Raw genomic sequence first — 14,342 nt, 5'->3', positions numbered from 1 at the left:
TGGACAGCAGCCTTGGCCTGCTGAAATGGCTCACTTAGCAGGGCATCTCTGCTCAGTCCAAGGGGCCTCCGTGCCCTTGAGGTCTGTAATGCCCTTCCCTCTGGGTTCTTCCCTATCCTCATTCTTGAGCCACCCGCCTATCAACTTACCGTGTCTGTGAACTGGTAGGCAATGAACTTGCGCATCAGAGAAATGGCTGTGGCCCGTTCCTCTCCAATCTGCAAGAGGAGAAGCAGATGTGAGAGAGGTGATAAGATAGAGGACAGGACCCAGGACAGGGACAGGAGACAGCAGCAAGAAAGGCAGAGTCGGCAAGCAAGAAAGGCAAAGGAGGAGAACACCAGGAATGAGAGACAGAGAGATGGAGATGTGGAGCCAGAGGATGGACAGCAAGAAGACAGAGGTGGTAGACAGGGCTGGTGGGGAAAGAGAAGGATGGAGGCAGAAACAGAAGGACCAAGAGACTGGCAGGCCATGGAGACCCCAGGTCAGACAGGACAGCTCACTCCACAAAGAAGCCTCCCTTATTCCCCTGCCACCCTGAGCCCTGAGGCCCAAGCACACACCTTACATTTGACAGTCCACAGGTTGGGATCCCTAGACGGCAGAGGAAAAGGGGCCCGTTAGTGACACAACCTCATCACCACAGCTATCGTGCTTCCTCTCCACACCCCAAGGTCCCAGTCCTTCCCCACCCTTCCCCACATAAACAGGGAAGAGAGGGAGGGAGGGAAGGGGAGAGAGAGGTGAGAAGAAGCACCCACTCACCCGCCCCACCACCACCATTCTGTGTGACTTTGCTCGATTTGTTTCGAGAGTGACTGTGGGCACTGCCACCCCAATGAAGACTTGCACCCTCAGCCCCCAGTCCCACCCCTTACTTGACTCCTGGGAGCAGCTGCTGCTGGGTGATGTCATCCGAGAGCTCGTCAGAGCCACCATACACCCTGGAGAGAGAGGTGCCATGGAGGAGGGGTGAAGCTCTGCCAGGCCTGTCCCTGCCCACCTAAGGACCACCTCTCCCCACCCTCTCCCCACCATGCCCTTACGTCTCTCCCACAGACGACTTGGCATATTTCTTCATGTAATACTCGCCCAGTTCTTCTTCTCGCTGGTCTCTGGAGTTCAAGGGAAAAAGCAAACATGAACAATTGAAGGCTCAGGACAGACTGGGGCTGCTCTGCCCCCAGGTCTCCCGAGGGGAGTCAGCCCCATCCCACGTACCCTCTTTACTCACCTCCAGAGGTTTTGGAGGCGGCGAGCCCCAGAACGGTCTTCATCCAGGACGACATTATCAATATTGGAGGCTGAAGAAAAAATGGGCAAATGGGGTGGGTAAGGGTGGGTGGGCCTGGACAAAGTGGCGGGGCTATGAGGGCCAGGAAGACATCTCACCGAGGAACCCCCCAGCCCCTCACCCGCTCCTGTCCTACTCAGCATCCTGTTTGGTAGGCAAAGACTCGCGGATGGGGCCCAGCAGGTCCCCATCTTAGCTGTCCCAGCACACCCTGACCTCTATGCTGCCCCACACATCCTGCCAGCCACACCTCGAAGTCATACACAGAAACACACATGCCCCCCCAGTCCACACCTGTGGAGACTTGGCCCCAGAATTCCCTGACTCTGGTTCCTACGTGAGTGTGAGTCCCAGGGCAGCCAAGGGCTGAGGGTGAGGGTGGGGCGCCGCAGGAAAGAGGAAATGTCAGGATATGGGAGGAGAGCGGGAGTCACTTTCCAGGTTCTTACCTTCAATCTCTTCTACTTGGAGGAAGAGGAGGTGGTGGTGGTGGTGGTAGTGGTGGTGGTGGGCGAGGGCAGACAAAGTATGAGCCAAATTATAGCAGCGAAATCAACCAATGGGGTGGGGGAAGGGGAAGGGAGGGACACAAGAAGGTTGAAAATCAAAAGTAAAGGCCAGGCACCGGGTGGTTGGGAGAAGCCGAAATGTATGAGGCGCACATAACGGAAAGTAACGGGGGTGGGGGGAGAGGGAGGGAGCGCTGGCCCAGGAAGTGGGGGGTATCTTGGGACAGAGCCCGCCCACCCGACAACCCCCAGACGGGATTCTGTGGGGCCCTGGGGTCCCAGAGTCCTCTCCCCGCAACACCCATAACCACCCATAGCCCCCACCCCCCACTCATGGGCCTAAAGGAAAAGGATAGGGAGCTGGTCTCTCTGGCAAGGACAGAAAGAAGCAAGTGAGGAGGGTGGGGTGGGGTGGGGTGGGCATGGGCGTGGGGGCTCTGAAGACCCTCTCGGCCAGGCCCCTCCCAGTGGTCTAGAGGAAGGGCCCACACATACCTTTCTCTAGAATGTCCTCTGCTCCGTCCTCCCACTGGTCTTCGTCCTCATACTCATCGTCCACATCTGAAATGGGGAGCCAAGTGGTCAGTGAGCAGCTGGGGCAAAGGCAACCTCATGACAACAGCTCGTGGACATGAAGCACATCCTCTGGGACACAGGCACCACAAATACCCCTTTACAGATCAGGACATTGAGGCACTCAGTTGGTTCAAGCAGCTTGGTCAGGTGTCACACCCAGGTCCACAGTCTCTAAAGGTCATATAGGGGCCACCTCTTCCCCCTGCCTCACCTGCATGGTCCTTAAAAAAAGTAAGAGCAGGGCCAGCAGGTGGCATGATTCTAGACTCTCTCATGGCCCACTGCAGTTCTAGTCCCAGATTTGGCAGCTTGCTTTCTCACTTTCCCTCTCTCGCTGGTCAAATTAAAAGTAATAATAATAATAATTAATAAAATTAAGTAACAAATAATTCTTAAAAGAAAAATGAGAGCAAAGTATAAGCAAATAGAAAAGTGCACCCCCCTTGTGAAGGGAAAAACTATTTTTTGTTTTTTGTTTTTTTCCCACCATAGGGTATGTGTGCTCTCAAGAGAGAAACAGAGAAAGAGGGAAACTGAGAAAATATACCCATGGGGGATGGTCACAATGCAAATCCTTCTCCATTTCTCCCTGCATTTTGGATTTTGGGCATGCACACATATGTGTCCAGCATTTTTTTTTTTTTGGGTTTTGCTATAGGGGTGCCAGAAAGACAGAGAAAGAAAGAAAAAGAGAGAAATCACCCCTTAGGAGGGATGGCCACGCTACAATCCTTTCTCCTCCATTCTCCTCTCTGGATCTTGGGCATGCACGCACACGTGCCCAGCATGAGTTTAAGCCGCTGGGTCCAGGACTCAAACTGCAGTCAAGTACATGGAAGTCCAGCAACGTAACCATTACGCCATCCACTGGTGCCTCCAGCAGGTTTTTCAAGCATCAGAGTCCAAGGGTCAAACTGTTCAATTGGCCATGCGGAATCCAGCTGCCTTAACTACCATGCTGTGGTCTGGCCTCCAAAGAGGCAAACCTTTTAGGACTTTTTTGAGACAGAGATTTTTACTAAAAGACGTGTGCACTCACTAGAGAGACAGAGAGACAGAAAGTGAGAAATCACCCCCTTCCGGGGGGATAGCCACACCACAATCACTTCTCCAGCGTTCTGCTCTTGGAATTTAGGGCATGCACACATATGTGCCCGGCATGAGTTTTAAGCCACCAGGTCCGGGACTTGAACCATAATCAACTACACAGGAGTCCAGCAACATAACCATTACACCAGTCCCCTTTGAGGACTATTTAGAGGGAAAATCATGTATCTGGGATTTGCTTCAACATCACCCTGTGGTGTGCAGGACGGAGGAGGAATAAGCATGTACGTTTGGTACTAACTTGTCTGCTAAAGCTGGGTGATGAGATGTGAAGTTCAATACATTATCCTGCAATCGTTTCTCAAATTTGCCAAAAATGTTTTTAAAAAAGTACCATGGGGGCGGGGGGACCGGCAGGTGGCATGGTGGTCAAGGGTGCTCAACTCCCACATGGTAGATCACGGTTCTCTTTAGAGACTGCGGACCCAGACCTGATGGCTTGCTTTCTCACTATCCCCCAACTTTGTCCCTCTTCAATCAAATTAAAATAAATAAAGTTAAATAAATAATTCTTAAAAAGAAAAAAATACCATGGGAGGCCAGCAGGTGGCATGGTGGTTAAGGGTACTGGACTCCACATGGGCTGACCACAGTTTGAGTCTTGGACCTGGCAGCTTGCTTTCTCACTTTCTCTCACTTTATCTCTCTCTCACACACACACACTCTGTCCTTCTCTGGTCAAATTAAAGTAAATAAATAAAAGAATAGAGTTAAATAAAATAATTCTTTAAAAAAAATAAAAAGTACCATGGAGAGGGGCCAGCAGGTGGTACGGTGACTAAAGGTGCTGGACTCCCACATGGCCAACTGTGGTTTGAGTCCCGGATCTGGTGTCTTGCTTTCTCACCTTCCCCGCCCCCCATATTTTTCTCTGATCAAATTGGGAAATGGTAATAATAAATAAAGTTAAATAATTCTTTTTTTTAAAAAAAAAGAACCATGGAAAAACGGATCTGAAAGGAGGAGTCCTACTTCTGTTAGCACTTGCCCAGCCCTGACATACCAGCCTCATCCAGAATGAAGCCACCATGGCGGGGTTTCTTGGGGGGCCGGTCATCATCTTCTTCCTCTTCTTCCTCATCATATTCCTCCTCCTCTTCCTCCTCCTCCTCCTCCTCAGGCTCCTCTTCCTTCTCACTGCCTGCTGCGCTCCGTTGCTCTTCCTCTACCTGTGGGGGCACAAAGATTCTACTATTCCCAAATCCAAACCACACTTCCCAGTCTCAAATATGACCTCAGTTCTGCCTGGCCAATCAGAGCCCCTGGGCTCTGCGTATGTAACCCTCGCACTCTGACCCGACCATCTGATCTCAGTGACAGCACTGGCCCCCGCCCCTCCACAAATATCCAACCAACCCCTGGGAACTGACCCCTCCACTAGCTCCTCTCCTTGCTCTGCATCTGCCTGCCTTTTATGTGGTGCAGCTCCAGGAGGCTGGGTCTTTGGTCTTGTCCCTTCTCTCTACAACTCCCCTGAGCCATCTCATCCTCTCCCCTGGCTGTGGGGACATCTCTGTGACAATAACTCTTATATTCCTGTTTCCAGTCCCCCCAACACACCTTGGCTTCTAATCCCTCTTTCCACACCTGTCACAAAATTGCCTCATCCACACCAACAGTGTTTGCCAAACTTCAATCTTTTCCCCATAACTTTAAGACTTTTCTTAACCTAATGTTTTCCTTAAATCCATGGAAATGTTTACTTAATTTTGAAGACAAACATTAATTTTCCATTGTTTCAAAATTAGAAACCTTTTCAAGGTTTAGTCATCAGAAACAGAAAGTAACCATGAAGATACAGGCAAACAATGTTACTGAGTCCCCGCTAGATACTGTTGCCTGCTGCAGGCCCTAACCTGAGGCCTGCTCACTCTGATAAACAGACTAGCACATTTCAGAGCACCTGAAGACACAGTAGCACCAAAATGAAACTTTCTCCATGATCCAAACAAAACCAAGGACACACAACTGAAAAGGAAATAACTCACACTCAGTGACTCAATGTGGCGTCAGGTCTTATTCCTTATTCCACCTAAAAGCACCGCTCTTCACCCCATACCTGGGCGGCACCCTAAGGTCTTGGGAAATGACTGAAAACATGCACCTGCCCATGTGGTCCCCAGCCACAGCTCCTCAGCCAGCCTGGACTAGAGGTAGCACCTTGCCCACTGCCTTTCCCTCCTTCCCCACCTATCAGGGCTCCTTCTCTGCCCTCCCAACCCACCAAATTCATGTGTTAAAATTCAGTCAGCCACTTTAACAGTGCTGAGAGGGTGGAGACTTGATCAATTACATCTTTGTTTTTAACTTTTTAAAAATAATTTTTTTAAACTTATTCATTTATTTTTTAATTTGACCAGAGAGAAACAGAAGGTGAGAGTGAGAGAGCGAGGAAGTGAGAAAGCAAGCCACCAGGTCCAGGACTCGAACCCTGGTCGGTCATGTGGGAGTGTCCAACGCCTTAACCACCATGCTACCCGCTGGTCCCCAATCAATTACATCTTTGAAAGGTGAGGCCTGGCCAGCTGGTGCTATGGCGGTTAAGGCAGGTGGATACCACACAGCCGACTGTGTGGCTGAAGCCTTGGACCTAGTGGCTTGAGAAACACACTGGGTACGTGTGCATGTGCCCAAAATGCTGAAAGGAGAATGGAGGAGAAGGGACTGTGGCATGATCATCCCCTCTAGGGGGTGCTTTCTTACTTTCCCTCTTTCTTGGTCTCGCTCCAGGTAGCACGTGCCCTCTAGTAAAATGAAAAAAAAAGGTAAAGCTTTTGGGAAGAGACTAGGCACTGGGGCGATCAAGTCCTGTTGGGTTTGTAAGGAGAGAGAATGAGACAGAGACATGCTCTGCACACAACCCTGCCTTCACCATGCTAAGGTGCCTCAGGACTCCCTGCAGCCAGAGGAGCTCACCAGATTTAGCCCCTGGACCTTAGACCTCCAAAACAGTGAGCCAAGTAAGCCTCTCCTCTCTCCCTTCTTTTTAGGGTTTTGATGTAGGGTGTATGCACTTGTGAGAGAGGGAAAGTGAGAAATAACCTCCCAGAGGAGATGGCCACACAGCAATCCCTTCTCCTCCACTCCCCTCTTCGGATTTTGGGCATGTGCACACATGTGCCCTGTGTGACTTTCAAGCTGCCAGGTCTAGGATTTGAACTGCTGTCAGTCATGTGGGAATCCAGTGCCTTAATCACCACAACACCTGCTAACCCCAAGCCTCTCCTCTCTTTCTTTTCTTTCTCTTCTCTCCTAAATTACCCAGACTCAGTATTTCTGTTGTTAGCAACAGAAAGGTCTAGAACACCCTCCTATACATTAGGTCTCAGCTGCAATGAACCACATGGATCCTGCTCTCTCAGCATCGGCCATCTGTAAAAAGTCATTCTCGGGCCAGCCATTAGCACAGTGGTTAAGGGGCTGGACCCCACATGGCTGACTTTGCAGTTTGGGTTCCAGACCAAGTGGCTTGAGAAACACACCAGGTATGTGTGTGCATGTAAGCCCCAAATCCAAGAGGACAATGGAGAAGAAGGGATTCCAGTGTGGCTATCCCCTGCCCCCAGGGTGGGGGTCATTTCTCACTTTTCTTCTCTCTCTGTCTCTCTCGTGAGCGCACAAGCTCTACAGCGAACAAACAAAGGCCATTCTCTCTGCCTCCCCCTAATACTTCAATCAAAATACTCCCTCCTCCAGGTAGCCATCCCTGCCCCTTCTCTGCAGGCAAAGCAGGCACATCCTCTGAGCTCACAAACCCCTAGTCAGTGCCAGGACTTCTGTGAGGAGGGCCCATGCTATCTCAAACACTGCTGAATTCCCCAACATCACCCAGACCATGGCTGGGCACAAAAGACTTAAGAAATATTTGACTAAGGGACCAGTAGATGGCATAATGGTTATATTGCTGGACTCTCAAATAATTGAGTCAGTGGCTTAAAAACTCACACTGAGGGACCAGCAGTTAGCGTAATGGCTATGTCACTGGACTCCCAAGTGGTCGACCGTGGTTCGAGTCCTGGATCCAGCGGCTTAAACTCACGCCAGGCGCGTGTGCGTGCGTGCCCATGATCCCAAGAGAAGAATGGAGGAGAAGGGATTGCAGCGTGGCCATCCCCTTGGGGGGTGATTTCTCGCTGTCTCTCTGTCTCTTTCTGTCTGGCTGGCGAGTGCATGCGCCCTGTAGCAAAAACCTCTCAATAAATAAATAAATAAATAAAATAAAATAAAATAAAAACTCACACTGAGCATGTGTGCATGCATGCCCAAAATCCTAAGAGATTGGAAGAGAACAGATTGTAGTGTAACCATGCCTCCTGTGGGGTGATTTCTCACTTTGTCTCTTGTCTCTCAGGTGAGCACACACCCCTCATAGCAAAAATCTCTCTTTAAAAAGAAAAAAGAAAGAAATATTTGATTACATGCAATCTCACTAACCCACAATGTCCCATTTTTTAATTGCCAGAATGCACATGCACTCGTCTGTGTGCAGAAAGAGAAAACGAGAAAGCACCCCCACTGGGGCATGGTCATTCTACAATCCATTCTCTGACTTTTTTTTTTTTTAAAGAAGTTTTTGCCTTAGGGTGTGTGCCTTTGCCAAGAGATAGAGACAGTGAGGGAAAAAGTGAGAAATCCCCCCCTGGGGGGATGGCCAAGCTATAATCCAACTCCTCTCAGGTCTCAGACTCGCACCACGGGGATTCTAGAGATGTAACAGCTATGCAGTCTGCTGGTCCTAATCCCTTCTCTTCTATCTCTCCATCCTATTGGAGTTTTGGGCACATAAACCCAGCATGTTCTTTCAAATCTCTGGGGCTGGGGGGACCAGCAGGTGGCATGGTTAAGGTGCTGGACACTCCCACATGGCTGACCATGGTTCAAGTCCTGGACCTGGTAGCTTGCTTTCTTACTTTCCCTCTCTCTCTCTCTGCCTGTCCCTCTCTCTCTGATCAAATTAAAATGAATGAATGAATAAATAAAATAAATAAAGTTAAATAATTCTAAAAAAAAATCTCTGGGGCTGGGATTCGAACTTGGTAGAGCCACCTGTCTATCTATAAGACCCTATCTCTCTTTCCTTTTTTTAAAGAATTTATTTTGAACCAGAAGATGGCATAATGGCTACATCACTGGACTCCCATGTAGTTGACTGTGGTTCTAGTTCTGGACACGGTGGCTTAAACTCACACTGGGTGCATGTACGTGTGTGCATGCCCCAGATCCTAAGAGGAGAGTGGAAGAGAAGGGGTTGTGGCATGGCCATCCCCCCTTGGGGGGGGGGGGTGATTTCTCACTCTCTTCTCTTTCTGGCAAGTGCACGTGCTCAATAGCAAAAACCTCTCCCCCAAAAAAGAATTAATTTTATTTATGACAATTATCATTTATTTTATATAGTTTTTTTAAAGAATTATTTTATTTAACTTTATATATTTATTTTATTTGTATTTGACCAGAGAGGGACGGAGAGGACAGCATGAGAGAGAGAGAAAGCAAGAAAGCAAGCCACCAGGTCCAGGACTCCAATCATGGTCAGCCATATGGGAGTCCAGTGCCCTTAATACCACACTACCTGCCAGCCCCTCACAATTACTATTTCTTAGGACCAGCAGTTGGCATAATGGCTATGTTGCTGGACTCCCATGTAGTCAACCACGGTTTGAGTCCCAGACCCAGTGGTTTAAACTCACACCAGGTGCATGTGCATGCATGCCCAAGATCCCGAGAGGAGAATGGAGGAGAAGGGATTGTGACATGGCCATACCTCCTGGGGGATGATTTCTTGCTTTCTGTCTCTCTATCTCTCTCTCTTTCTGGTGAGCACACGTCCCCTATAGTTAAAAAAAAAAAAAAAAAAAAAAAAAAACCTCCAAAAGAAAAAAAAGAAGAAAGAAAAACAAATTACTATTTCTTTAATGTGCTACAGGGCATGTGCAGTCACCAGAGACAGAGAGAGAGAAAGCAAGCCACCAAGTCCAGGACTTGAACTGTGGTCCGTCACATGGGAGTCCAGCACTCCAACCACCATGCCACCTGCTGGCCCCAGGACCCCATCTTTCAAGGGCCATAATAACATATGGCCATCTAAAAAGTCCATTAGTCCTGACTCTGGTCGGGGGAAGGGAGGAAGGACTCACACTGTCTTCCTGCTTCGCCTGGTGACAGCAAACATGCTGGTAGGTAAGTCAAAGCCTGGTAGGTTGGGGAAGTAGAACTTATCCCATGCAATACAGACAGGAAAAGGAAATGGGGATCCTGGTCTCATTGCCCCAGGCTCTAACCATCCAGCAAAGTGTCCTGAAGCTATGAGTCAGAGACCAAGGACCCAGTGCTACAACTTGGAGCACAGGCACTTCCTGTCATCCTCCACTTGCCCTATCCTCCACCATGGCATCCTAACTCCTCACTGGGAGCTGAGGATTCCCTAAATGGCACAAGGATTGACCAGCAAATGCCCAAAGAGGACAACAGAAACCCATGGCACTCACTCTGCAGCTACTTGACATCTTCCAGGACACAGGAACGTGAAACCTTAACTCTGACACAATGCAACAGGATGATAAACGACAACCAATTTTCTCTCTAGAACTGGAGAAAATTCCCAGTCCCAAAGCAGCTACCTCTCAGCCAAGGGCTGTATGTAGAATAACCCCAGGCCCAGCCAGCTTATCTTAGGCAGTAGCATACTGATCTGCAGTGCTAGCAGTCACTGGCCAACAGCATATCCTGATCCCTAGTGGACTTCAAACACACCAGGCCCCTGCGCTCAAGAGCCTGCAGGCTGGAGGGCTGGGAGAAGGACATCCCTGCCTGATGAGACCCCCTCGGAGGGGCCTATCACTCTCTCTCTCATCAAATGACTTAGAATACTTCAACCCTGGGTCCCTAGTTTCTAGTTCCTCCCCTCCCCCAGAAAGCAGCCAACCTCTCTTCTAAGCGTAGGCCCTATAGCTTAGTGGTAAAAGTGAACCACATCTTACACAACCACAGTTTGAAACCTGGCTCCAGAGCCTGGGCATGTGTGTGTGTGTGTGTGTATGTGCACGCATGCGTGCACACATGAACATATGCACCCAAAACCCCAGCAGGATTAAGAAATTAAGAAAGGGGAACCGGCAGTTAGCGCAATGGCTATGTCGCTGGACTCCCACGTAGTCGACCGCGGTACGCGTCCCGGACCTGGTGGCTTAAAACTCACGCCGGGCGCGTGTGCCCCAGATCCAGAGAGGAGAATGGAGAAGGGACTGTGGCGTGACCATCCCCCCTGGGGGGTGATTTCTCGCTTTCTGTCTCTCTGTATGTCTGGTGAGTGCACGCGCCCTATAACGAAAACCTCTCCCCCCCAAAAAAAAAAAGAAATTAAGAAAAGATTGCAGTTGGCCACGCCCCATTGCGGAGTACTTTTTCTTTCTTCCTCTCCCTCTCTCTTCACAGTGAATACATGCACCGTCCAGCAATTTAAAAAAAAAAAAAAAGCGTGGGGTTTGCACGTAGTGTGGTGGTTCAGGTACTGGACTCCCACATGGCTGACCTTAGTTTGAGTCCAGAACCTGAGAGCTTGAAATTCATGCCAGACACAGGCACGCACCCAAAATCTCAAGTTAAGAATGAGGAAAGGGGACGAGCAGTTAGCGTAATGGCTATGTCACTGGACTCCCAGGTAGTCAACCTCGGTTCATGTCCCGGACCTGGTGGCTTAAGACTCACGCCGGGTGCGTGTGTGTGTGTGTCCCCAAGATCCCGAGAGGAGAATGGAGGAGAAAGGACCGCGGCGTGACTGCGCCCCCAGGGGGTGACTTATCGCTTTCTGTCTCTCTGTCTGTCTCTGTCTGGTGAGCGCATGTGCCCTATAGCAAAAACCTCAAAAAAAAAAAAAAAAGAATGAGGAAAGAAGAGATTGCTGCGTGGCCATCCCCCTCGGGGGTGATTTCTCATTTTCCCTCTCTCTTGTCTCTCTCCAGCAAGTGCACATGCTCTATGACAAAGACCTAAAAAAACATTTTTTAAAAGACTTCCACATAGCCTACTGGCTATGGAAGCCAGATCCCACATTATTCAAATTCTGGTCCGGACAGCTTAAAAGACACCAGGTGTATGTGTGCATGCCCAAAATTATAAGTGAAAGAGACTGCAATGTGACCATCCCCCATTAAGAGTTGTTCCCTACATGTTCCCCATCTCTTCACCCCTCTCTGGCAAGCGCATGTGCTCTCTAGCAATTTTTAAGAAACAACTAAAGTAAATTTAAGACTCAGAAATAGGGCCAGCAGATGACTTGTAAATTAAGGCAGCTCTATCACACATGGCCAACTGTGGTTTGAGTACTGGACCTGACCACTTGAAAATCACTCTGGTTGGGGGCCGGCAGGTGGAATGGTAGTTAAGGGTACCAGACTCCCACATGGCTGACCGCAGTTTGAGTCCCAGACCTGGAGGCTTACTTTCTCACCTCCCCTCTCTCTCTCTCTCTCTCACTCTGTCCTCCTCTGGTCAAATAAATAAATAAATAAAGTTAAATACAGTAATTATTTAAAAAAAGAAAGAAAGAGAGAGAGAAAATCACTCTGGACGTGCGTCCAAAATCTTGAGAATGGGGGGGTCGGCAAGTGGCATGGTGGTTAAAGGCACTGGACTCCCACATGGCTGACCACGGTTCAAATCTCAGACCTGGTGGCTTGCTTTCTCACTTCCTCTCTCTCTCTCTCTCTCTGGTCAAACTGAAAAATAATGATAATAACAATAAATAAAGTTAAATAAAATAATTCTTAAAAAAAAAAAAAAAAAAGGAGAATAGGGAAGGGACTGTGTGATAGCCATCACCCCAGGGGGGTGATTTTTCACTTTCCCTCACTCTGTTTCCAGTGAGCACATGCTTCCTATAGCAAAAAATAAAATAAAATTAAATTAAATTAATAAGTCATAATAGTGCATGCTGCTAAAACACTGCTACTCAGAGGCTGAAGCCACATGGGAGACCCAGGTTCAAGTTCCAGCCCAACCTATGGAAGACCAGGCATAATAGCATGCACCTGTGGTCCTAGCTAAGTGGACGTGTAAGGCAGGATAGCAACATGGCAAAACCCTGTCAAAAATCTCTCTTGGCCCTCTTTTTTCTCTCTCCCTTAAACACCAGCCACTGTGGTGTAGCACATGCTCTGCAAGGCTGGAAGTCATATGGCCAACTGCTGGTTCAGATCCCGTGGTCAGATTGAAAGCATGCAGGGTGCTCCACAGGCACACAGGATCCTGAGGAGCAAGAGGGCTGGGCTGTTGCATGACTAGACCCAACTGAGAGTGCTTGTTTCTCTGTGCATGAATGTATGCACACGTTATCTATCGATCTACACACACACACACACACACACACACACACATGAATAAAGAAGAAAGCTAACTTGTCTGTGTGTCTGACAAGACATCTACTTGCCCTGACATTTGTAACTGCTGTCTACTAAATGTAAACTCGTTGGAAGCAAAGACTTGCTTCACTCTTGGGATACCTGAAAGTAACTGGAATATAACAGGAGATGCTCAAATATTTATTTGTTCAGCAAATAAGAGTAGTACATTTAAAAGGAGCATAATAGTAAATAATATTTGAAATTGAAAAAAAATGTCCCAGGAGGGGCCAGCAGATGGTGTAGCCTGTATGTTGCTGGACTCCCATATGGCCAACAGCAGTCTGGGTCCTGGACCAGGTAGCTTGAAAATCATGTCAGGCACGTGTGCATGCATGCCTAAGATACCAGGAGGAGGACAGAGGAGAAAGGAATGTGGTGTGGCTATCACCCACCCCGGGGGTGTGTGTGTGTGTGTGTGTGTGTGTGTGTGTGTGTGATTTCTCACTTTCCTTCTTACTGTCTTTCTCTCTCTCCAGTGAGTGCATGAGCCCTAAGGCAAAAACTTCTTAAAAAAAAAAATGAAAAAGAAAAGAAAAGAAAAACAAAAGAAGAAAGATCTACTTTTTTTTTTTTTTTGAGAGAGATTTTTGCTATAGAGCACGCTAGAAAGACAGAGACAGAAAGACAGAATGCGGGAAATCACCTGGGGGGGGGATGGCCACGACCCTTCCCCTCCATTCTCCCCTCAGGATCTTGGGCACGCATGCACATGCGCCTGGCGTGAGTTTAAGCCACCAGGTCCAGGACTCGAACCGCGGTTGACTACATGGGAGTTCAGCGACATAGCCATTACACTAACTGCTGGTCCCAAAAGATCTATTGATTAGTCCCAGGAAAAACTTGATTTTTGGTCCTGACATAGAGACATTCAACAAACACAAAGCCAGAATGAATCTTTCAAAACATTAGATCACATCCCACCTTTACTCAAACCTTTTCAGGCTCCGTCTCACTTGGTTAAGGCCAAATTCTTTACCACAATCTGCAAGAACCAGATCTGGCTAGTTACTTTTTTGTTGCACTCACTCTAATCCAGCCAAACTGGACTCTCTCTCCTTGAACATGGCAGATATATTCCCAACTTTGCATTTGCTGACCCCCTTCCTTGGTTTGCAGATAACCACGTAACTCACTCCCTTATTTTCAACAAATCTTTGTTCAAATGTCACCCTCTCAAATGCATCCTGATCACCTTGCTGCAAGCGCAACAAGCACTCTTTATTCCCCATTCTCTGTTTTATTTTTCTCCAGGACACCTTCTGGCTTACTATATTATGGGTTATCTAACAGTTATGCTTTTTACATTCACAAGGGCAAAGGTTTCCTTTTTTTTCTTTGAAGAGTATGAGGACATGCCCTTTTTCTTTTCTTTTTTTTGAGAGATTTTTGCTATAGGGTGCGTGCACTTGCCAGACAGACAGAGAGAGACAGAGAGACAGAAAGCGAGAAATCACC

General features: G+C 48.3%; 1 protein-coding gene across 3 annotated transcripts in view; it reads right to left on the bottom strand.

Moving 5' to 3' along the window:
- Nucleotides 1-14,342, bottom strand: part of SUPT5H (SPT5 homolog, DSIF elongation factor subunit) — a 43,818-nt gene that overhangs the window by 27,019 nt on the left and 2,457 nt on the right. For 2 of the 3 annotated variants that reach the window (XM_006140380.2, XM_014587758.2), the window contains exons 3-10: nucleotides 4,493-4,658; nucleotides 2,302-2,367; nucleotides 1,747-1,758; nucleotides 1,238-1,307; nucleotides 1,050-1,118; nucleotides 882-947; nucleotides 567-597; nucleotides 150-218 (exon numbers count right to left, since the gene is read on the bottom strand). In XM_006140380.2, the coding sequence (XP_006140442.2) occupies nucleotides 150-218; nucleotides 567-597; nucleotides 882-947; nucleotides 1,050-1,118; nucleotides 1,238-1,307; nucleotides 1,747-1,758; nucleotides 2,302-2,367; nucleotides 4,493-4,658 (549 nt within the window). The remainder of the gene's footprint in view (nucleotides 1-149; nucleotides 219-566; nucleotides 598-881; nucleotides 948-1,049; nucleotides 1,119-1,237; nucleotides 1,308-1,746; nucleotides 1,759-2,301; nucleotides 2,368-4,492; nucleotides 4,659-14,342) is intronic. The other variant, XM_014587755.1, reaches the window with a different exon arrangement.

The sequence above is a fragment of the Tupaia chinensis genome, unplaced genomic scaffold (genome assembly GCF_000334495.1).
Source record: "Tupaia chinensis unplaced genomic scaffold, TupChi_1.0 Scaffold000037_13, whole genome shotgun sequence".
NCBI classification, from domain to species: domain Eukaryota; kingdom Metazoa; phylum Chordata; class Mammalia; order Scandentia; family Tupaiidae; genus Tupaia; species Tupaia belangeri.
The sequence above is the reverse complement of the archived record's forward strand: the minus strand, read 5'-3'. Positions and strand labels throughout refer to the sequence as shown.